Genomic DNA, 23,946 nt, shown 5'->3' with positions numbered 1-23,946 from the left:
GGGGACGGAGGGGAGTATCTTATAAAATTACAAAGTTGCAAGATGGATGAGGTTCGTCTTTGGTATCCTCTCATGTTCCTCTCTAGCTGTGCAAAGCTGCCTCTCCTGGAGCATCCCACCCAAGTCCTACCCTCTAGTTTACCATATTAACAGATTAAAGGAGAAAAAACACATGATCACTTCAATAAATGCAAAGAAAGTGCTTGACAAAATTCAACAAGGAATTATGTAGCAAGCAGTCTTGGAGGATAGAGATAGTGTCTCTGTCTGGACTGAAGGACAGGTCTGCTTACAGCCTTGGAGGCAGAGACAGTGTCTCCTCTGGAGCCAGGGTAGATGTGCTCTTGCTGTCCAGTATAATAAAGGTAATGTTTCCATCTACAGCAAAGGGCAGACATGCTTAGTGCACATTATAAAAGATTTGGGTTCTCTGAATTCCTCTGCTATAATGCAACCCACTGAGTAGCCCTCTTCATGTTGCCTGTAGAAACTGGGGCATGGAGAACTGATGCAAAGATGCTGATACTCTGGCTATTGCTATTGTTGTGAATAACAAACTGTCCTTTATCTCTGACCCAGGAGTCTCATGTCTTCCACTAGAATCCATGAAATTGTGGCAAGCTAACATTATTAGCTTACTAGTTGAGTAAAATTTCAGATTCTTCACAGTTCTTGATAATATAAAAATATATACTAATTCAAATTTCTAATTTTAAAAACCAGCCTACTCTAACGTTAATAAATTACAAGGTAAATGTAATCCTATGTAAAAGTGAATTTAAAATTATTTTATGAGGAAAAAAGTACTTGGACAAAGGTTTTTGAAATATTGATTTCAGACATTTATTTACATATCTTGGATGGAAACAATTGATATGGTTTACTTGGAATTCCTGGAAAAAAAAAAAAGAATTTTTTAAAGGTGGAGTGCTAATTATACTTCAGAATGATAATAATTAAGATCTCCCTGCTCCCTGCCAAAGTTGCATTGTGCATATACAATATAAATAAGTAATATAAATAAAGTAGTATACATTTTATCTAAAGAAAAAAAATTCCTGACTAATTCCACTATATAATAAATTGGATACAAATCTTACAAAACTAAACTGTACTCATCTTAAAGTTTTCTTCTTATTTCTATACTCTGGCTAGTGCCCAACAAGCTAAAAGAATCTTAAAACACATCGCTAGTAGTCTACCACAACATACATACCTTTCAAATCAGGAGCTAATGGCCTACTCCTAGGACTGGAAGTGTCTTCATAAATATCATAGTTGTCAAAATGGAGTTTCTCTCTTCTGGAAATGTAAGCTGTTTTTGATAGATCATTATGCTGACTACAAATTTTATCGCTTAAACTTGAATATTCTCGTTGAAGATTCCACATCTCAAATTCCAAGGTATCCCTTTCATTTTCTACACTTCTTACATAGTTTTCTAAAAGTATTTTGTCTTCAGTAAGTCTACTGATGCTGTTTTCAAACTTTATATTTTCTTGACTATTTTTCTTTAGTTCTTCTTTCAGAATCTCATTATCTGCTTTAATTTCCATTACCATTTTTGATAACATTTCACATTCCTTGCCGATTTCTGACAAGCTATTCTTATAAATACTTGCTTCTGATTTTGCATTTTTTATTTCTTTCAGAAAATTCTCTTCTGCAGTAGATTGGTAGGTTTGGATATTCTCAATTTCTCTTTCCATCATTTGTCTAGCAGCAGTAGATTCTTGTAATGTTGTTTCAAGATTAAGTTTTTCATTTTTAACTGTTTCTATTATTTGAAGAAGTGTCTCTTGTTCAGTTTTTGCTAATCTTTCTTTCTCTTTTAGCTGCATTATCTCTAACTGGTTTTCTTTTAGTTCATTTTCATGTGAGCTTTTTTCCTTTAGAAGCTGGTATGTTTTTTTCTCTAACATTTGTTTTTCATCTTGAATCAATAGAATATTTGTTTTCATTGCTTCCATTTCTATATTCATTCGATTATTTTCATTATTGACAATGGCCATATCATTTTGAGTTTTGTGTTCCTTACTTTTTAGTTGATCTAATGCTTCTATCATTTGTTGCTTCTCCAAAGAGAGTTGGCTATTTATTTCCTCTAGAGTTTTATTTTGGCTTTGGAGAACATTATATTTACTAATTATTTTTTTTAATTCTTTAAGACACTCCTTGCCATCTTCTTCTGTTGTGATTAACTTAGACTGAATAATGCTTTTTTCTTCCATCAGATTCTTAAGTTGTTTTTCATATGTTTCAATTTTCTGTATCAGAGATTGTGTGGTAAAGACAAGAGGTTTTATTTTGGTCTTAAGGGTTAGATTTTCATTCTCCAGTTCTGTTACTTTTTTCTGTATCTGCTTAGATTCTTTTAGGTAATTCTGTAAGTACTGAATTTTTGCAACACACTGCTCAGTAACAGAATTGACTTTGGATGTTTTCTGATTTTCAGATACTGTTGATCCTTGTGTTGCTATAAATGGTTGCCTTTCTTGGTCTTTCATGTCATGTTTTGTTTGGTCAAGGAATGACAGTGTATATCTTGGGACCCTGGAATAGAATTTTAAATCTGTAATACTCTTGCCTGTGATAGGAATTTCCTTATTGTTTTTCTCATTCTTCTTTCCCCTGTATATTTCACTCTTAGATAATTTTTTACATTTCCTACAAAAATTCACATGGATTTTACTCCTGAATGGGAGTAATTTGTTTACTAATGCCTCTAATTCTGAAATCCTCTTTGATTTCATATCTTCATTTAAGTTACCTTCTGTGTTTTCTTCCTTAATAAAGTTAACTTTTTCTTTATGAATAGGGGGCAGGTCATATTTACCATTACTTTGAATATTTGCATCAGTTTTTAAAGTTTGAAGTTCATTTGTAAGTGCCAGTTCCCTCTCATGTGACTTTTGAAGTTCTTCCTTCATTTGTTTGATAGAGTAGCAAATATCATCCAAATTTTCACAAAATCCATGCTTGAGAAAAGGCACAGTAATTTTGGATTTATCCAGAATTACTGTATCAGCTTGAGACATCACATTTTGAGGGGCAGCAGGTAGAAAACTATGAAGGTTATTATAATTCTTCAACATTTCAGAATTTTCTGAAGGGTTCACCATTACATTTAAAGATGAATTATCTGTTGAAGTTCTCAGAGTTAATATGTCCTTGAAATGTATCTGGGATGGAATATTTATATTTTGAGGAAGACTGTTAACATTATCACTAATGAATTTTTCTTCCACTGAATGAAGAGTTCCAGAATCTTCAAAATGATGCATTTTCTCCATAGAGAGGATTCCTTCTTGATTCTCTATAGGCTAGTAACAATAAAAAGAGTGCTATAAATGTACTGTCATTTGCCATACAGCCAAGGAATTAAGAGAATATTTTGTGGAGGATTTATTTATACAACCAAAACAAGTACTTTATCCATTTCTACAGCAAAAAAAAAAAAAAAAAAAAAAAAAAAAAGCCCAACAAGTAGGATTCGTTTTCTCCAGAAAATTTAACAGTTGTTTTGAGATCTGTAACTCTGGTCTTCACAATTTCCTTAGAACTGGCACTTACTTCCTTAGGGGGTGAGATACAGAGGCCAACCCCCCAATTTCAGAAATAGAAGTTTAGCATTCTTCAAGAGACCACCATAGATAGGTGGGGAAGATGGAAGCAATAGGTCAAATGGGAGTTTAAGGAAAATGAATATTTCCACTGCTGGGCTGTCAACCTTAGCCTGCATTCCTAGTTTTGGGTGATTTTAGGGCTGTGACTATCCTGTAAATGTGGATCTATGTTGACACAGTGATGGTAACTCTGGTTTGGAGCTATTCCAGGGAATTCACCCCAGGTCTAGGTCAATCCTAAGTGAATAGATAGCTCATAAAAACTGCCTTGTATTTGAATTTACTTGAGAATCTTTTGATATCTAGACTAAGTCAAATGTCCCTCACAGACTCTCTTAAGAAAAATGGGGAAATTGTGGAAGTAAACGCACATCTTCTAAGGTTTTCAGGACAGGAATTTCCTTATTTTCGTCTCTGACAGTCCATTCTTCCTGTAAAGAAGGGGAGAATGTAACAGTGAAGAGAAACCCGTGGTAGTCACATTTTTGAAGTACCTACATATAGAAATGATTTGTATAGAATAACATACCAAATCCTTTTCAATGCGTGAGCTGAATACTAGATTTTTGTCTGAGCTACATTGAGGGTTTTCTACTTCAATAATACTTTTGTTCAATATTTCACTGATTTCAGATTGTACCTTTAAAAGATAAATTGAGTATGTTAGAATTTGATTTCAGATTTGTAAACTATGAGTGAATGGAGATAACAGATATAATTAAAAGATACCTTTAAATTTTCTGCCCATAAAAATTCTTTCCCATCATATAGAATATAAATTAAATTTACTTAACTTATTATAATCTCTATCATAAAGGAATATTTAAGAAAATTATGCCTTTATTATATGATTATAAAATCAGAAAAACTTAATTTAGTAAAATAATAAAATTCTATAAACTATGTTCAAGTAATTTTAGGTGTTTGACTTTTACGTTATAGAATAAATAAGAGACCTTTGATCCCTGTCATCAGAATGGAGTCTTTTCTGTCACCCTCAGGAGGAGTTTATCTTCTCTTTCCCACTTCTCTTCAGGTGCTTTTAGTATGTGAACATCAGGATGAAGTTTATATTGGGTCTTTAGTGAATATGTGTGTGTTATATACCCCTGATATCCATACCCTAGCCTTCTGTTTACTCCTTATTTCTTCTGATTGAAGCCCATGTGCCTTTGGTGATACTGATCCTACCTCTAGCTCCCAGGGCGGGTGTGTGACTCAGATCTAACCAGTCAAAGAACAGCATCTGTCTGGACAATGATTGGTTCAAACATTGCATGGGACCCAATCTGAGGCAGTCTGAATCAGGCCCGGAACCTTAGTATTATAGAAACATTAAGGCCGGGCACGGTGGCTCACGCCTGTAATCCTAGCACTCTGGGAGGCCGAGGTGGGTGGATTGCTCGAGGTCAGGAGTTTGAGACCAGCCTCAGCAAGAGTAAGACCCCGTCTCTACTAAAAATAGAAAGAAATTATCTGGCCAACTAAAATATATATATATAGAAAAAATTAGCCGGGCATGGTGGTGCATGCCTGTAGTCCCAGCTGCTGGGGAGGCTGAGGCAGTAGGATTGCTTAAGCCCAGGAGTTTGAGGTTGCTGTGAGCTAGGCTGACGCCACGGCGCTCACTCTAGCCTGGGCAACACAGCGAGACTCTGTCTCAAAAAAAAAAAAAAATAGAAACATTAAGAGCAAAGTGTACTCTCTTTTCTGACTTGAATCTTGAAGGATGAAGGACTGGAACTGTAAGCAGATCTTTTGCCATCATAAGGCATCTGAGAATCCACTACTGTGGAAAGTGGCATCAAGAGATGGAGCAAGACTTGTTCCTGATGCCACCGAGTCCTGATCACAGGGATTAAGCTGTCCTGAAGTGAGCTGTCTCCAGGACTTCCAGATACTTGAACTATTAAAGTGCATTTTTTCCCTGAACCAGTTTGAATTAGAGTTTATATCACTTGTAATGAGAGTCCCTATTTGTAGACTATCTGTGGTAGCACTTTAAATGTGTATTTTAAAAAATTAGTGAGTGCTATCTCTTTTTGGCTCATAATCAAATACGAGTGTAACAGAGAGAAGAATGTAGTTTCCTTAAAACAAATTTTGAGCCTAGAATATGTTGTGACTTCTGTTATATTAAATTCTATACCAGCAAATCAACTGGCTAGTGATCATCAGCTTAGAAGATGCAATGGTACTTTAAGTTTAGATATTTCATATATAGAGATGAAAAGAAACATACCATGCTAACATTCTGCAAAGTCTGCATTCGCAGAGCCTGAAATGATTCCAACTGATGCTGAAGGACCTATAACAACATCAAAGTATGAAATTGAATACTTTTAGAGAGGTGAACATATTCTTGAATTGTTATGATTTTTTTTATGTCCCATAAAGTTGCCTATTACCAGAAAGGATCCCATGAGGGTCAGGTGTCTAAAATCCTTCATCATTTTTGGTAACTCTCCAACACACTCTCATGAAGAGTTTTGGAGGATAAAGTGGAAGAACCCATATGCATTTAGGAAGTATTCACTCTGAAAAAGATCAGCCTTTACACAAGATTTTGGAGATAATAAAATGAAATATACTTACTTTCAGTGCTGATTGTGGTTGGAGTTGATTTTCTGATTCTGATATGCAGCCATGTTCTAAGAAGGTAAATTGAAAAACCACATGATTTAATTCTCAAATTTTAATTTTAAACAGCTGTAATAGAAAGCAGTCTCCTAACTTTCTTGGAGAGTGAGATATGCTACTCACATAATAAGTTTAGAAAATAATTCTCACTTGACTTAAAACACCCACTTGAGGTTGTAATAGTGTCTTTACTTTTGTAGTAAGCCATTAATTTGCAACACCAAACTTGGAACTCTCAAAAACTCAAATATCTTTGTTTCTGGGAGACAAACTACATTCCTTTTTTTAAAAAACAAAACTAATAATCCTCATGTTATAGGAGACCCTTGGCAAACTATTACATAGGCCTCAATGTCTAAGAAAGTTCCAGGTGATGGTTTTTTCCCTTATGGAAAACAAGTTGGATTGACAGCATAATTTTGTCTTGCTCTTAAGCAAAGTACCATAAAGATGATCCATGTGTTCCTTCCTTTGGGGAAGGCAGTCTCATGTGTACAATCTTTGGATTGCCTCTCAGCATTTTATATATATATCTTCCACATCTACTCCCCGATTTTCATGGTATTTGCCTTGGGCCTGGAACACTTCTTTACCAAGAGATAAAGAGTCCTCACAGCCTGTGCTGGACTTGGTACCTTGTGTGGAAATACCTTTCCCCATTTCAAACTCAGTGTGTACTCCTTTGTTCTGCTTAAGTATGTGTGTCCTATGGCCCCTGGCCAATCTCCTTGCTGGGAGGGGACAGGTCCTTCTGCTGCAGCACAAGAGGGGTGTGTGTAGGCCAGTGGCCCTGCATTGGCTGTAGGAGGGACCCTCTAGCTATGGGGAACCAACACCCACTACTGACAGTAATCTGGCTCTGTCTCTACGTGAGTAAAGCATCATTCCATCTAGTGTTTGACTGTTGTGTTTTCCTTGGTGATTCTGATGCTAGGATACAGTAGACAGAAGAACTTCTCTTGATAAACAGGCAGGATGTCACTTGCTTGATACCTTCCTAGAAAGATTATAGATCTGCAACAGGGGAGAGACTATATAATGTTGGCAGATTTTGTAACATACATCCTTCTTTGTCCAAATGTTAGGCTACTTGCTTGCTGTGTAAATTTTTTTATTAAAGAATGTAAAAACTTTCAATGTCTTAAATAAAATGAGAGCTATGATTGAATGTTCCGCTAGGCTGACAATTTCTGCCCTATGAGAAGGTTCTAAAAGAGGTCAGCAAACCTTCTCCATCTGATTGGCAGTCTGCCAGGAGCTGGTTGCAAAGTCCAGGCACCCCCTCTGCCATCTGGCCTCACTACCAAAAGAGCAGCACTGGCTCAGAGCCCAGGGCTACTGGCCAGTTGAAGAATCCCACCTTCAGCTCGAGGGCAGGGAGGGATGGTGAGTCTATCCCCATCTTGCTTAGCTTTGCCTCTTAGTGGGAATAAAATGGTGGTTAAATTCCTAGTAGTTTGAAGTGTTCATCTTGTTGAGACAAAAAGGAACTGAAGGAAGGCCAGGACCAGTACAGGAAGGCATCCCAAAGTTCTTTAGACCCTAAAGTAACCTCTTCTAATAAACTCAAATAGATCAAAGTGCAAATCAAGAAGAATATATACCTAGAATCCCACCTAGAACCATTGTTAATTTTAGGTACCTATCTTTCAAATAGCTCTCTGTGCACATATGTGGGGAAAAAAAGAAATGATTTTAGAACAGTGGATAATTTTATACATGCTACTTTTATATAAAGAATATTAAATCTGTATTGACTTCAATAACAGAAAAAAACTGCAAATAGTGGAAGTTATTGCTAGTATTTGTATTTTTTCACTATATGAGAGAGATTCTTTTTAAGAGATCACTCTAAACTAATGAAGATATGTATCATAAAAAAGATTAAGAAGTTGGAATCTTTATGCTTTTAAGTAACATACATTTCTATTGTATTCAGTGTTGATTTACTCCCTGCCAAGAGAGATGAGAAAATTAGCATTCTATCCTTCCACCTCTATCCTCCCTTTTCATGATATTTGCTAGTATATTATTTTCACACTGAAGTTTTATGATGTTTACATTCAGTTCTGTAACCATAATTCCCACAAAGGTCTTTATTTAAACATGAAGATAGGACATCATTCTTGTAAATATCTTCAGCCTTCAACTTTATTCTTAATGGTGTTACTGTTCAAAATTCCATATCTTTCCTGTACCTGCAGCAATAGGTTCCCTTTTCTGTTCAGATTTCCTTTGTTTCATTAGGAGGCCTTGCAAGTTCAAAGCTAAATATAGGATTACTTTTGCTAAAACCAAGTAAGAAATATGGGACCAAAAGAAACATACAGACTTGATAAAGGGATATATTAAATGATAGCTTTTAAAGAAAGAACAATGGGATATATACATGGCTTCTATATTTATTTTCCATTTTCCATCTCCTTCCTTTTTTGGTCACAGGATTGTGGAGTTACTAAGCTGGTTCTTTTATATGGCTCATGTTTAATCTGAGTAACTCTGTTCAGAATTTCTATTTGCTTTGACAATGTAGAAGATTTCTCTTGAGATCCTTCCCTAAGTACCATTAGTATTATATATCCCTTTAATCTATAGTTTCAGGGCCAGGGTATTTTCCTATCCATTTTTTCTATAGCCTAAAAATTGGGTGCAGGGGTCTGGAGGAGGAGAGATCTTTTGGAGCTGTGTTGAGAGCCTTTGTTGGAGGATGTGATCTTTGTTGTGTTGTTCTCTGAGACTTTTGTTATAAATCTAATGGGAGGAGTATCCCATTACCATAAGGTACTCTCTTGATTTGGGCCATTCTTTCAATTTAGTATGGAGCTCTAGAACTAGGATTGCCACATATGATTGTTTGGGTTGTTCACTGCACAAGGGCTCCTGGCCAAAAAGGATATATGGGGGCTTAAATCCAACCCATGCTCCACTTCATTCAGCTACCCAGCACCCTGTGTGGGTTTGCATCCTTCTAGAGGAGGGTAGACCTTTTTCTAATGCACACAAAGGCACTCCATGGGCTAGTGGCAGCCATACCCAGAACCTCCTCTTTTCTCAAACTAAGCTCCTGTAAATCGATGCCCAGGTTTACCTGTCAATTCCAGCACTGCTGCCTCTACCCACCTCAAACCCAACCAATAGAAATACACAGGTATTTCTTCTTTCTTTCTGTATTCATACATGGAGGGTGGGCATTAATGAGTAGTTTCAGGATTTCAACTTGCTTTATTGCTTCTGAAAGTCAGGGGCAGAGTTAGGAGCAAGGCTATGGTTTGCCTTGCTAGAATCTTCTGTTTTTATCTTTGGCTTCCACTTTTCAATTTTATGTCCTGAAAGGGTGCTCCCTTCCTTCTTTGGGTTCTGCTGGTAAATATTTTTGCTGGTTTTCTAGCACTTTTTTTTTTTTTTTTTGTTCATTCCATTTGGTAGTGGAGGAGGGAGATCTGGGATATTCTTTTGCTCTGAAATCTCTCCCTGAAAGTCTAGAATAATTTTTATAACTTAATGATTCAGACTTTTTTGGTTTCACGTTTGAGTGGTTCATTCCTTGAACAACATCATTCCTTTGAATATTGAGTGTGCCCTTTAGGGTGTGCCCTGTGGTAGGTGCTAATGATACAGCAGTGACCAAGACAGTCAAGGCACCTGCTCGCGGGGCGCCTACATTCTAAAGGAGCAAACAGAGAAAGACAGCGAACAAAGAAATAAACAAGGTTCTTGCAAAGTGATAAATGACACAAAGAAACTAGGCTGTGCCTGTGAGTGGGGAAGTGAACAGCGCTGGATAGGGTGCGTAAAAAAGCCCTATCTGGCCATGTGAGATTTTGGCCTGGAGTCCTAAAGGGCCAGCCAGGTAAGCACCTGTAGGAAAGCTTCTGACCGGAGGAAACAGCCAGGCCCTGAAGAGAGCAAGTGTTCTGCATTTGCAGAGCAGAGAGGAAGCCAGCATGGTACAGCTTCATGAGCCCATGAGGGTGCAGGATGGTAAGACGTTGAAGGGTGAGGAAGGGGCTAGGTCATGTAGGGCCTCACAGGCCACACTGAAGCATTTGGCTTTCACTTAAAGTGAAATGGGAAGCTTTGGAGGGTTTCAATTGTGAGAATGATTTCACCTACTGAAAAGTGTACAAGTCACTCTCCTACGTGCTAATGAATTATAGTGGGGGGCGGGGAGGGAATGCAGGGCTATTGCAATAGTCCAAGTGGCGTTGAAGGTATCTTGGACTAGAATGGTAGGGGCAGGGAGATGGAGAAAAGTAGGTGGATTCAGGGTACACGTTGGAGGTAAGGCCAGCAGAATTGCTACAGGATTAGATGGGGTCAGGAGGGAGGAATGAAGGATGACTCCTTGGCTTCTGGTAAGAGCAGATGGAGAAATGATGATGTCATTTACTGAAATGGAAAAGAATGGGGTAGGAACATACTTTAGGAGAAAAAAACTGTTTTTGAGTATGTTAAAGTTGAGTTGTCTGTTAGACAGCAAGGTACACACGTCAAATTGGCAGGTGGATATACAAGTCCATGGTTCATAGGAGTGGCAACAAACACTTTATTGGGCAATGGATGTCACTGCTGGCAGAGAAGGGTGGTGTCTGTGGTGTGACAGGCACAGAAGCCCAAGTGAAGTGGCTTCAGGGGAAACTGGAAAGTGAAGATTTGTGGGCACTGCATATAGGCAGCTCTTTCTAGTTTTACTGTGGAAGGGACCAGGGTCCATATTGGAAAAGATGTGAAGGTCAAGAAGGATTATTTTAATCTTTGGGCCATTCTAATGTGCTTGTTTGCAGCTGGAATCATATAGTAGGAAAGGAGAAAAAGAATAATTCTGGAGAATGAGGGAGACTAATTGTAGAAGCAAAATACTTGAGAATTCCAGAAGAGATGGAATCTGGAGGAAATGCCCTTTAATTGAGCAGGGACAATGGTTACACTGAAAGAAGGAAGGCAGAGAATACAGATACCAAGGCAGGTAGGTTAGCAAATGTGAAGGTTGAAGAGAGAGTTTTGGTCTCACTGCTTCTACTTTTGTCATATGGTGTGAGATCACGCTATGAGTTGAGAGGCAGTGGAGAGCAGCGTCGGAGACTTGAGGAGATTAAGAGGAATGAAATAGTTACCTTGCAGAGAGTTTGAAAAAGAATTTGCTGGGAAAATAAAGGAAGTTTTCCAAATAGCATTGAGTGCTCATTTTAGATTCATAGTATGACTCAAAAGTGAGTGTTTTTCTCTAGCACTGTTCAGATAATTCCATGCAGGCAGAGAGTAGGCAGGGAGTTGGATTCTATTTTTAAATCTATTGGATCTATTTTTAAAAGCTATTAAAATAACTTTTTGTTTTCCTTAAGAGTTTTAGAGACATTGGCTGCTGCTTATTCCCAAAGGATAGGTAATTTTCAAATTCAGCAGTACTTAAACCAGTCACATAGAATTATGTGGTTTTAGAAGGGAAATTATCAAAGAACTATAGGAGACAAAACACGATCACACTTCCCTATTAAGCCCCTGCTACACATACAATATTGGGAGGCATATAGACAAAGTGGAAGATATGGCCCCGCCCCTCAAGATTATAGTCTATTGGGAATATTACTCATATTCAACTTAAATTCTCTAGCTATTTCATATTTTAAGTGTCAAAAGTGAAAAACAAGATAGTTATCAGTGGGATTACTTTCGAGATAATTAAGGTAACAATATGGCAATTTATTCTGAAGGCTGCAAAAAATTATATTGTAGTCAATGTATACAAAAAGTATCAAGTGCACATCTGTAGGGAACAGATCAAAAAGAACAAATGAGTTTTGAAAATGCTACATAGTAATGATTCTATACAGGATGATAGGCACTCTGCAGTCTGATTTGCAACTCTCAGGTTTAAATACTGAGCTTTGCTATGACAATTCAAGTTCATTCCTAGATGGACCCATTTTACAAGCCTTGTGAAGCGCGGTGCACTGCACGACACATTGCCGTAGTCCTTGTGTGTGTGACATATGGAGTCAGGCTGCCCTGATTTGAATCCTGGCTTTGACACACTTGCTGTGAGGGCAACTCTAGGCACGTGTCTAGCTTGCAGGTAAAGCCCTTAGTGCAGGGCCTGCTACACAGTAAATGTGCAAGAGATATTTCCTAACTCATTACTGCAGAGGTGAGACAATGATGATTTGATGAATTTAAAATTTCTAGTCAAGATGGAGGGGAGACAGGCTACTTATAACCCTCCAATGTTTCCATTTTGCTCAGAATAAACCCCAAATCCTTCCATGGAACTACAAAGCCCCTTCCGCTTGCTCATTCTGCACTGTTCACAAGGCTGTTCCTCAAACACGCCAGCCATGCTCCCACCTCAGCACCCTTGCAGCTGCTGTTCTCACTGTCTGGAATTCTCTTTCTCAGAAATCTGCATGGATTCCTTCTCCACCTCTTTCTGGTCTTCACTCAGATGTGACCTGCTGAGCGAGGTCCTGTCCTACCCCCTAGGTAAAGTTGCACACTCTCCCCCCTCTGCCACTCCACACCCTCCCCTGCCCTGCTCTCAGCCTTACTTTTCTCCATAGGAATCACACCCCTCTTACACACGATACCCTTTTTCTGCCCGTTCCTCCACTAGAAGTTAAGCTTCATACAGGCAAGGGTCTTGTATGTTTTGTTTCTTCTTGGATCCCCAGCACCAGAACAGCACTCAGTGCCTAGCAGGTGCTCAGAAATAGTTGTTCAATAAATGAATGAATGAGTGAAGGCCTGGGTAGAACAGGGCTGCTGGGAACAACACACTGGACATCCTGAAGTTCAAAAGTATCTCTCACACACCCATTCCAATAAGTCAAGGGTTAATTAGGTTAACCACTAGTTCTTCTGAAATCAAAGAGACCTTGGAAATATTATATAACTTTGTAACTTGGCAGTATTTATGCAAATTGGGTCATGGGAATGGATCACTTCGTGACAATGAAGTGTAGACAGGAAAGAGAAAGAGGGGAGGGCACAAGGTCATACATACCTCCTAACCTTGCTTGTAGTTGCAGGCAGGAAATCCCTGCTGTCCTTGGCAGCAGCTGCCTTAGGAGATCTGGCGTTTATTGAGAACCTGCCCTGTGCTAACCCTGCCCTTTAACCATTGTGTTCTAGCAAGAAAGACTATAACTCTTAAACAAATACATGTGCTATTTTGCATGTGACTGTATTTTCTATAAATGCTGACATTTTCCTCCAGAGCCTTAAGTCTCACTCATATTATAAAACAAGTGATCTTACTAAATTACCTCCATCTCTTTTGATCTTAAACAGTCTCTTTGAAGTAAATACTGAGCTTACTGAGTGTCTAAACTTTCTGTGAGGACTCTTTCTCCCCTCTTCAGGGGTCCCCTGTCCCCCTCTGTGTTGCACGGGGAAGCCTGCACATCCGCATGGATGGATGTGGGAGGCGGAAGGGTGGAGAGGGGTCTGGCCAGTCACTGTCCTGCTGGCCTCCCCTGGGATGTTGCTCATCCTGGTGGTGCCGGGGCTGCAGCTATCTTTCTTCTATTGAGCTGTGGTTGTCCCTAGTCTCTTCTTTCAGGGCTCTTGACAAGGTATTTGAGTTGTGAAAGTGCAGAAATCCTGTCCCGACCTCAAGCCTCTGCTGGCTCAGCACTTCTCTCTGCACCTCTGCATGGGGATCACCCACATGCCACAGGTGGGTTATGACACTGCCCCATCCGCATCTGGCATCTCACTCCGAACACCAGGCCCCTCTGAGAGGTGGATGGCTTGGCCTTCTCTCAAGGAAGTGAGACTCCAACTTTAGTGCTCTCTGATTCCCCTAGCTGGGTATTTACACATATCTCATTCATGGTTTTGTGGACATAAACATCCTCCCTGTACAATATCCTGCAGTCCACAAATATTTACTATAAAAAGTAGTTTTCTTTAGAAAAAGTATACAGTCAGCCCACAGTATCCTCTGGGGATTGGTTCCAGGACCCCCACAGATACCAAAATCTGCAGATGCTCAAGTCCCTGATATAAAACGGTGTAGTAATTGCATATAACCTGTTCACATCCTCCATATACTTTAAATCATCTTGAGATTACTCATAATTCCCAATCCAATGTAAATGGTTGTCATATTGCATTTTAAAAATTTGTATTTAAAAAAATTGAATTGTTATTTTTTAGTTTTTTTTCCCCTACCCGAATATTTTCTAACTGCAGTTGGTTGAATTTGATAATTCGGAACCCATAGATACAGAGGACCGACTGTATATTGTTTTAGTGACTGTCCAAAAAAATTCCCCAATTCTTATTTGTCATTCAGAAAAGCAGTATATATAGAGTCGTGGTTAAGAGCTGCACTCCGGAGCTGCCCTGCTGAATGCCTGCTCTGTCCCTTGCTACCTGTGTGACCTCAGGGAGTTAGTTAACCTCTCTCTGCCTGTTTCCTCACCTGTGAAGTGGGGATAAGGATAGTACCTACTTCACAGGGCTGTTGCGAGGATTAAATGCTTCCGTGCATTAGAACGGCACGGAAGAGAGCCGTGCTCGCTGCTGTCAGTATAGTTATTTAATACTAGAAGCACACCAGTTGGGTGTACTTAAGCAAGGCCTGTCGTAAAAGGAGGATTTTACGGCCATCAGCGCCCTGGCCTTGGCGATTTTACCTGTTTCACTGCCACTACTGTCCTTTGCCCCCACCGAGGACTTTAGGATCTTGGACGCAGAAAGGAGCACGGAGTCGACCTCATCCTTTTCTTCCTGCTGCTTTTCTGTAAGAGAACCCTGCGGGCGGTCGGTTCCGCCGGAGGCGCCGACCTCCCCTCCCCCTCCTCCCGCAGCGGCCGTGGGGGGGGCGTGCTGGCGGCGGGCGGGGCGACCCAGGCTGGGGACCGCAGTGGCCGCTGGGGGGCGCGCTGGCGGCGTACGGGGCGACCCAGGCTGGGGACCGCAGTGGCCGCTGGGGGTCGCGCTGGCGGCGGGCGGGGCGACCCTGTCTGAGGACCGCAGCGGCGCGGGGGTCGAGGGGGCGCTTTTCCGCCGGGACTGAGCAGGAGAGGGGCAGGGAGCCCTGGAGATGCACACTTGGGCGGACGCGGGAAGTCCCCAGGCTTGCGGGGCAAGGGCTCGCCCCGCTACCGCTCCCCTGCCCTCCCTTCCCCGCGGGGGCCGGCCCGCCTCTTACCCGGGCTCATTCCTTCTGCTCAGGCTCTCTCCAAACCGCCTTCTCCCACGGGGCATCCCGTTGCTGGGTAACGGGCGGCCCGGTCGCCGGGCCCCACCCCCACCCTTGGCCGCGAGCGGAGGTGGCGCGCGCTGGGGCGGGGTGGGCGCGGGAGGCTGGTGCGTGCTCGTGGTGCGGTCCCAGGTTGCGTCCTGCATCCCCCGTGGGCTCAGCGGGACGCTTTTCCCGCGGGAGCAACGCCTGGGACAGCTGCATGGGGCGAAGGTCCTACCCTTTGCTGTGTCCTCCCAAAGCTGGGGACAGTCCCGCGTGGGCGTTTTCTCCCGCGTCCTCGCTGCGGACCAGAACTTGGTCATGATCATGGTGCTCTTTAAATAAAAGTTTTAAATGAGTATATATTATTTATTTTGCAATAACAACCATTACACATAAAAAATTCAAATTTTAAATCACGATAATGAGGAATATAAAGTCACCAGGATAGCCTGAGCAACATAGAGAGACCCTGTCTCTAGAAAAAAATTAAAAAATATGCCGAGTGTGATGACCTGAGCCTGTAGTCCCAGCTACTGGGGAGGCTGAGGCAGGAGGATGGCTTGGGCCCAGGAGTCTGAGGTTGCAGTGAGCTATGATGATGTCACTGCACTCCAGCCTGGGTGACAGAGGGAGAGTTGTTTCCCTCCCCAAATAAATAAAATAAAATTAAAAAGTCACCAGGATATAACAATGTGTTATGTAATAAAAATATATAATAATAATACATGGCTTGCTTTCATAGAAATGAAACTCCTTATTATAGTTTTAATGTTTACTTGTTCTAGTTTCTTGTTTCCTATAGAAATAATCTCTATAGGAGATTTCAGTCTTTCTTGTGGCATTGTAGGCAATTTTAGTAAATTATAATTTGAAGAGTTTCTGTTCTCCATTGGTCTTTGATATTGGTAAAGTTAACTTTTTCTGGAGCACTACAAAAGTTTTTACCAATATGTTTATTAAACTACTACTGTAAAATAAATTGCATTACCTCAAAGGGAGAATGTAGAAATGGTAGTTATACTTTTAGCTCTTTGAGATATCTCTGTATTACTTTCCATAGAGGTTTTACTAGTTTGCAGTCCCACCTGCAGTGTATGAGTGTTCCTGTCTCTCCGCATCCACGCCAACATTTATTGTTTTGGGACCTTTTGATAAAGCCATTCTCACTGGAGTTAAGTGATATCTCATTGTGGTTTTGATCTGCATTTCCCTGATGATTAGAGATGTTGAGCACTTTTTCATATGTTTGTTGGCCATTAGTCTATCTTCTTTTGAAAAGTTTCTGTTCATGTCCTTTGACAACTTTCTAATGGGATTGTTTGATTTTTTTCTTGCTGATTTTCCTGAGTTCTATATAGATTCTAGTTATTAGCACTTTACCAGTTGTGTAGGATGTGATATTAAGAATTGTGAAATTTTATGGAAAAAAGTTGTTTTCCAGATTTACATGGGGAAAATGCAAACACAGGAAGGTTAGGGAACTTTTCAAAAACTGTAACTGGTCAGTACTAGGCTTCCTGATTCTGAAACTTTGATTCTGCCGAAATCATCTTATCTTAAAGATTTTTTTTTACATAACAAATTAAAGTTCTATGAGGTAGGTCAGTGTTTGATCTAAATTTTATAATAGTATAGAGGAGGTATAAATATATTTAATGCTAAAAGTTACTGTTTCTTTTTTTTTTTTTCTCCCTCCACCCACTCAAAGTTACTCTTTCTTGATGTGGCATCACACTTCACCTGCATGACCTTCTCCTTGTGTTGAGACTGTGTCTATTTCACTCAGCCTCACATCAGATAGACACCAGAGCAGATTCTATTGGGAAATGTCCTCTCTCTGGTCACATGTATCAGTCAGTCTACCAAATGCCCTGAAATTCTTTGACTTTTTTTTTTTTTTTGACTGTGAAGTTTATTGCTAAAGGATGGAATTAAAATTTGTACTACCGATTTAGACAAAATCTGTGTCACAATATTTCAAAACCTTCAAAGAGTAGCTCCTCTTAGGGAATCCACTCTCACCTGTTGACTAACAGCTGCAGATTCAAGAATCTGGAATAAATTCAAGAGCATTGCACAAAAACAAGCTAGTCAAATCTATTCTTAGGAACTTATTACCAGGCTAAAATACTCCTGGGTTTTTTAGCTTCATAAGATCTTTTTTTAAACCTGAGATCACAAGGCTATCATTAATCATAGATGAAATCTATAGCAGCATGAAAAAGTGACCAGATCACTCTTTAGGGATAGCAAAGTTGGGCGATTGTCCTAAGGCAAGCATTTTGCTCATGGAAGGGCACACGTGCTAGTAACTTAGAACGTGGGTAGTGGGCCTTCCTTCAACAGCCCAAGGCTTGATCCAAATGCAAGCAAATCTACATCCAGCCTTCTTTAAGTTGCCTTCGCTATTAGTTTTAGCCTGATTTCATCTGTGTAAGGGAAAGAACTCCATTAGTCACTAAGGACAGACTCCAGCTTTGGTTCTTAAGAAGTTGATTGCTGCTTATGGAATGGTATGGTGGGTATACTGAGAGGATGGCATTGGTCAAACCTGAGCAGTTTGGTGTGCTAAAGGGATAAACATAAAGAAATAGCAAGGTGGCTTGAGAAGCCACAGGTGTTTTGGAAAGATATTTTAGGATGGGTGAAGTTCTTGAGCATGTTTGCAGACCTGGGGGTCTGCACTAAAGAGCCCCTAAAGGAAGTTCTTAAGGAGGATGCAAACACAGAAATGCAGAAAGGAATGAAGAACAATGGAAAGTACGTGGGCAAGGAACCAGTTATAGAAGAGTCTTTGCTGTATGATTTCGCTTCTATGAAGTTCAAAACCAGGCAAAACTAATTTATGGGGTTAGAAGTATAGTGGAAATGAGAGGGATGAATAAATGGGAGAGGGCAGGAGGTGTTGAGGGGGTTCACTGTGTTCTATTTCTTTATCAATTGATGGTTACCGCCGGGCGTTTATTCCCTTGGCGAGTGAACACACTGTGCACTCATGTGTGCACTGTGCTACAGGTGTGTCATGCTTCCATATAAAGTTTTTCAAAATGGAATTGAACTGTGATTTGATAAAATAACTCTGAAAACCTGTTCTAACTAGATAAAATGGATGAATCAACTTGAATCCATAACAACTGACTATTTTTAACTTTTGAGATGGTGCCTGAGCCTCCAATTCCTGCTCTGAGTTCTCAGAGCTGCACTTGTTGATGGCTGTGGTCATCATAAATATAATATTGGTAAATATTATCACATGCTTTTGTTCCAAGCCATCTGGGGTGATGAATTTATACAGATCTAGTATCACATTCTTTCTGGTCTTCCCTGTGTGTAAATAACTTGCATTATTCAGGAAAGCATCTCAATTTCTGGTGTAATCTGGGGAGATTAAAGAGTAAAGCCAAAGAGCTGAATTGGGTATTGAACTTATGATGAACTTTGTTCCTGCTCATAATACTGAGGTCATTCGAGAGCCACCTAAGGGCCTACCACCACAGTATTTCCCCCAACTAATGTACCTAGAATTCCTACCAGTAAGACATTCCTTCAGATTAAAGGACTGTCTCCAGAACAAAATGCAAATATCTGACATAAATGAGAGCAGTAGAAAATTATTAATACTTGTTAGCATGAATTAGTCTGTAGGATTAGCTGGCAGAGCAAGCATTTATCAGAGGAATTGGGATCAAGGCAAGCATGTTTGTGAGGAGGAATGAAAGGTTTGCAGTATGAAGCAGTGTTCTGGAAGGGGGATGGTTGGGAGCTTTGGGAACTCAGATAGCAGCAACAGAGCCGAGATGCAAGAAGTGGTTGACTGTGTAACACAGAAGGAAATGGGCACATCTAGCACATGACAATTGTTGCATGTCCTCTGGGCATTAATGAACCACAGATATGTGCACAGCTTGGGACATACACATATGATGGGTAACACACACCCCTGTGCTTTTCAACTCATATACCTCAGAAAATGAGGTCAGTGGGAATTTGGCCTCTTGAGAGGTAGTTCTCAAACTGACAACATAATTTTGGTCTTGGTGCAGAAAGAGAAAACCTGTGTGTTCTTCACCAGATGAATAACCAAGGAAATAAATCAGTAGAGTAATTTTCATCCCAAAATAAACATTTGGTATTTTATATAATCTTAATTTAAAATCTACTTATGCAAGGTACTTATGATAGGGGTAGCAACCAGGTTTTAAATACTGCATTATTGTTTGAATAATGGATAATGGAATTGTGCCTTGGGTTTTTATAAATTATGACATGCTGACATGCCTTATTCTTAGGGTAAACATATCATTGGAAATTCTCTGCATACTTAAAGACAGTTTTCAGGGATTTAAAAAGCTAATGTTAATATCTGATTTTATGTTCTTCTGATATGAATGAATAATTGATAATATTACTAAAAAATCTGAAAGAATTATGATAAGGCAATCACTTCTTATAGATACTTTGTTTTAAAATCAATCATATGAAACATTCTAATTAGCTTAAAAAGGTCAATTTGTAAATAGAGACCTGAAAGAATTATCTTAAAATGTCATATAGATCAGGCAAATGGTTTACTTACTTGAATTATCTGAATGTCTTCATTTTTTCATCAGTCTCCTTTTTTTAATGCTCAGGATACAGATGGCACAGTATAAATAAAAAAAGAACATTAGGCCATCATGACATGATAATAAACAGTACTGGTTACAAGTAGAAGTTTTTCTTAGGGTGGAAATCAGATCTGTTCAAAGGACACCTTGGCAAATGTTGCAACTAAAGTTGTTGATAGGAGACATCTGAAACTCCATTCTGCTTGTCTTGGAATGTCCCATGTTGGGCAATTGACAAACTGTCATATGTAGAGATGAGTAAACTGTTTGTGAGTCACATTAACCATTAAGTTTTATTCTATTCTGCTTACACAGGTGCAAAGATATGTGATAACTAGAATTGTTTTTATTCAATCAGTCACTCCATGGTTAAAGTGTATCAACTCTATCCTATGTTTACTGTGAAAAAATAGCAATTTAGTTACTCATGAGTCCAGAGATCATAGATACCCAATTCTTAATCATGGATAGTTTCATTGATCATTGTTAGCTTTCATAAGCTTATAAATCTAAACACAGTGGCTAGACTGTTTTCTAAGAAAATATGACCCTGTGAGCTAAATCTAAATTGTTTGGCATTCTTTTTCATGGCACACATTCCTAGATGGAATTCCTGGTGTGAATTCATTATTGAAGGACAAAATGCTAGTATGGGGGAAATACTGCTTTCTCATTTGTTTGCTTTTTTAAAAAGTTTTAATCTCTTTCTTTCCACTTCGACATTGCTATTTTCATTCTGTACCTTATATATTTTAAGACAACTGTCATATAGCATTCATTTCTATTTATTAACTCTGTCATTAATTCTTCATATTTAAATTTCTAGATTTAATTGTCAAACGAATGAGTTTTATTCAAAGTAATGAACATGCAGTTTGAGGGTCTGCTTAGTCACATAGTCTAAATTATCAAATTTAAACCATGGCTGTCCTAAATGTCAGATTAGAACTATACTACTTCTTTTTATTTTACTATAAAAAGCTCCCTATTAACCATCTGAACTTATTCATTATGTACTCTACTACACATAAAATATGTAAAATATAATTTTAAGGAAAATACCATCTAATGTCTAACAATGCATGTTAATGTACAATTTAATGTCCAATGTACACTTTTCTCATGAGCCTTTCATTCTTACTTAATCTAGCCTCTTTTTAGCACAGTACAAATATCAGCAACTGTGCTTCCATCTTCCAATTCAGAGGTGCTCTGTTTGACCTTTTCCAGATCATACCTAGCAGACTGGCTAGGAAATGCCGTGGAGTGTGCATGAGTGTGAATTGGGGCAGCGGGGGGGTGGGGAGAAGAGGGAGGGTGTCTAGGGATTAAGTGCTTCTCATACAGTTTCTCCTCCGTCCTCCTTATGGTAGCCCCACCTTTATCCTCAAGTCCAGAAATGCCTGGTGCTGTCAATCCCATGCCTTTTCAAGATTCTAGAGAGTAAATTGGGTTGTTTTTTGGTTTTCTCCATTGCTACTTTGAGTTTTAACTTTCTCATGTGTTCTAAGTCATTACCATTCATTTGCTTTCTAGCTTCCAAACTTTTAAGTTTATATCCTTCCCAGAACCTTTGACCAAATATGTAAGATATTTGGGATACATTTATTTCTTTGGTTTCAAAAGTTTATTTTTTAATAGCTCTGTTAATGAATGTATGTGTTGGTGCAGGGCTTGCGATCTCAAATGTGTATAGGGGACAGGCAGGTGTTCTGGCTGCTCTCACTGTGTCAAAACCTTGGCCAGGTCAGGGTCAGAAATAATTAGTTAAGTTTGGGAGAATCCAGAGCAATAAAACTGGTGTCCTTGCTCCTGGCCAGGAGGCAGCAGCTACTGTAGGGTGGGAGGTAGGGTAGGTGTGACTTGAGGGGGTGAGACACAGGGCCTGAGAGTCCCCACCCTGCTGCTTCCCCACTGTTTGAACTTGAGGGGACAGTTTCAGAAGTTCTCATGTGTCCCCACTGAGGAACATGGAAAGTTGGTGGGAGATGCCAGTCAGGGGCATTGCCACGGGGCCACCTTGAGTGAGAGGCAAGGGAATGTCACGTGGAGCCCACATGGCGGACTGCCTGGGCTGGGACCAGGTGGAGTGAGTGCACGTCTGACATACAGGGGGTCCACAAATCCAGGGATGGCTGAGCTGAGAGTTTTGGAGGTGGGAGTGGAGGTGGGGTTACTGCCTAGCCCCAGCTATGTCAAGAAAACAGACCACAAGTGAAACCATGGATTTCAGCAGTGGATACAAACAGGACCCCAGGAAACCAGCTGCCTGTGCCTTCCTTAGGAGGCCCCTAAATTGGCCCCTGCTGGAGACGCCATCTTGGGAGGGAGGAAGAGGCAGTGGTGAACCACTGAGCAAGGAGCCACAGGCCTGAGGGGCGTTAAACCTTCAATTTGACTGAATATTTATCTGAAAGAGACATTTAAATTGAAAGAGACTCTGTCAAAGCTGAAGAAACTGTTTTAATTTGAAAGAGACTGAATTTACTTTAACTAGCAAATTTAAATGTCCCTCCTAGCAGCAGAAATTTGGGGTTCAAAGAAAGAGTACATGAGTTCTAGAAACTGAAGAAACCACATTTTTAAAAAAATATTTGAGTTGTTAGTGTACACATCAAAATATGATTAGGCACTCTCATTGAAATGTCGATGTTATCTGAATTCATTGAATGCCACTCTCTTAGGTATTTTAAAAATGTTTTATGTGTTTATTATGTTTGTTGCATCCAGTGGCATAATTGTTCAATACGAAACTAAAGAAATTCAGGGAATTTCTCCCGACATGCACTGTAATAGTTAGAACAGTTACAGACAACTACAGATCATGTTAGAATACAAGATTGTTATTTGGTATTTACCACAATCACAGAATCAACATGTCGAGGAAAGACAAGTAGACTCACTCAAATATCTTGATGTTGACATGTTTGATGCCATAATATACACGTAAATTGTGGCGTGACATACAAAAGTTATTGCTTAAATGTCATTATTGCTAGCCCCAAAGATAAAAAGAGTTGCAAAACATAGGTAACTGTATGTTTTTGTCATATAGCTGGCATCTGCCTCCATTTATTTTCCTCAATACACAGTGAAATAAACGTCTAAAAGCCTTGGCTTCAGATTTGGAGTCGACAGTCTGCGAGATCCTCTGCCCAAAGCCATGAAATCCTTTCCGTGTAAGTGCGTGTGGGTGCGTGCGAGCCGGCCTCACCGGCAGAGCCTAAGCTTTGGGATACAGAGTGACCGTGTCATAGCCCTCGGGGGGCCGCGTGCGGGCTCTCGCGTGGGTTTCGCAGTACAGCTCCCCCTCCACGAAGAAGTAGCCCTTCTGCTTGAGGTTGAGGTTGCAGTCGGCACACACGAAGCACTCGGGATGCCGGTACTTATCCCGCGCCTTCACAACGGCACCGCTGTTGGGAAAAATGAGCTCTAGTGAGAAAGCCACAGAGCACAAGTGTGACACAAATGAAGAGAACACTCCAGACAGGAGCTGTTGTCTGTTGCACAGTCGGGAAGCAACAACCTCCAGCTGTAAAAGCATGCACAGCTGTGAACAGTGCTTGTCACAGAGAGCCAGGGTAACCATAATAAACCGTCATGTTGCTCTCTGATGTTGATGTGTGAATACTTTTCAGATTTCCAAACACGTAGTTTATGAAAAACTTGCAGGGTTCTACTGCATGATCTTCCCCCATTCTTTCTTTGAAAGAGGGAGACATGATACAGTTAAGACAAATACCTCTGCAAAAGAGCTGATTTTTCCCAAGGCTGTTGTCTACCCACTACAAGTCCCCTGATTGCTTTCTGTCTGGGTGGTCCAGCCTCTGTTCTACCAAGCACAGAGAAAACAGATCAAGAGCAGAGCTGGGATTCCCACGGA

The 23,946-nt window shown here is 40.1% G+C and overlaps 2 protein-coding genes across 7 annotated transcripts in view; both read right to left on the bottom strand.

Annotated features, from left to right (window-relative positions):
• Positions 1-843: 843 nt before the first annotated feature.
• On the bottom strand, positions 844-20,412 carry CCDC110 (coiled-coil domain containing 110). Of its 4 annotated transcripts, XM_045552379.1 has the most exons (9): positions 20,033-20,412; positions 15,692-15,788; positions 14,903-15,007; positions 6,222-6,277; positions 5,869-5,934; positions 4,156-4,266; positions 3,998-4,057; positions 1,217-3,323; positions 844-893 (listed from the first exon to the last, which is right to left on the bottom strand). In XM_045552379.1, exons 2-9 carry the CDS (start codon positions 15,780-15,782, stop codon positions 844-846), a joined length of 2,646 nt encoding a protein of 881 aa, XP_045408335.1. In that variant the 5' UTR covers positions 15,783-15,788; positions 20,033-20,412. The 4 variants fall into 4 exon arrangements, with proteins under 4 accessions (XP_045408335.1, XP_045408337.1, XP_045408336.1 ...); XM_045552381.1 differs by lacking the exon at positions 4,156-4,266; XM_045552380.1 differs by lacking the exon at positions 20,033-20,412 and having other exon boundaries at positions 15,421-15,777.
• A 2,344-nt stretch (positions 20,413-22,756) lies between these two features.
• Positions 22,757-23,946, bottom strand: part of PDLIM3 (PDZ and LIM domain 3) — a 30,038-nt gene continuing 28,848 nt past the window's right edge. For all 3 annotated transcript variants that reach the window (XM_045552377.1, XM_045552376.1, XM_045552378.1), the window contains one exon: positions 22,757-23,476. In XM_045552377.1, the coding sequence (XP_045408333.1) occupies positions 23,287-23,476 (190 nt within the window). In that variant the 3' untranslated portion in view covers positions 22,757-23,286. The remainder of the gene's footprint in view (positions 23,477-23,946) is intronic.

The sequence above is a fragment of the Lemur catta genome, chromosome 5, assembly GCF_020740605.2.
Source record: "Lemur catta isolate mLemCat1 chromosome 5, mLemCat1.pri, whole genome shotgun sequence".
NCBI classification, from domain to species: Eukaryota; Metazoa; Chordata; class Mammalia; order Primates; family Lemuridae; genus Lemur; species Lemur catta.
Note: the sequence above shows the minus strand (reverse complement) of the source record. Positions and strands in the feature narration are given on the sequence as shown.

Bases quoted from the DNA above. Each gene is read 5' to 3' on its own strand.
- CCDC110 (XM_045552379.1), bottom strand. From the start codon at position 15,782: ATGATCATGACCAAGTTCTGGTCCGCAGCGAGGACGCGGGAGAAAACG. The intron at 6,278-14,902 runs GTAAAATCGCCA...TTACCTTCTTAG, and splicing joins CAGTAGTGGCAGTGAAACAG to AACATGGCTGCATATCAGAA. The intron at 3,324-3,997 runs GTGCGTTTACTT...TATTGTTACTAG, and splicing joins TCCTGAAAACCTTAGAAGAT to CCTATAGAGAATCAAGAAGG.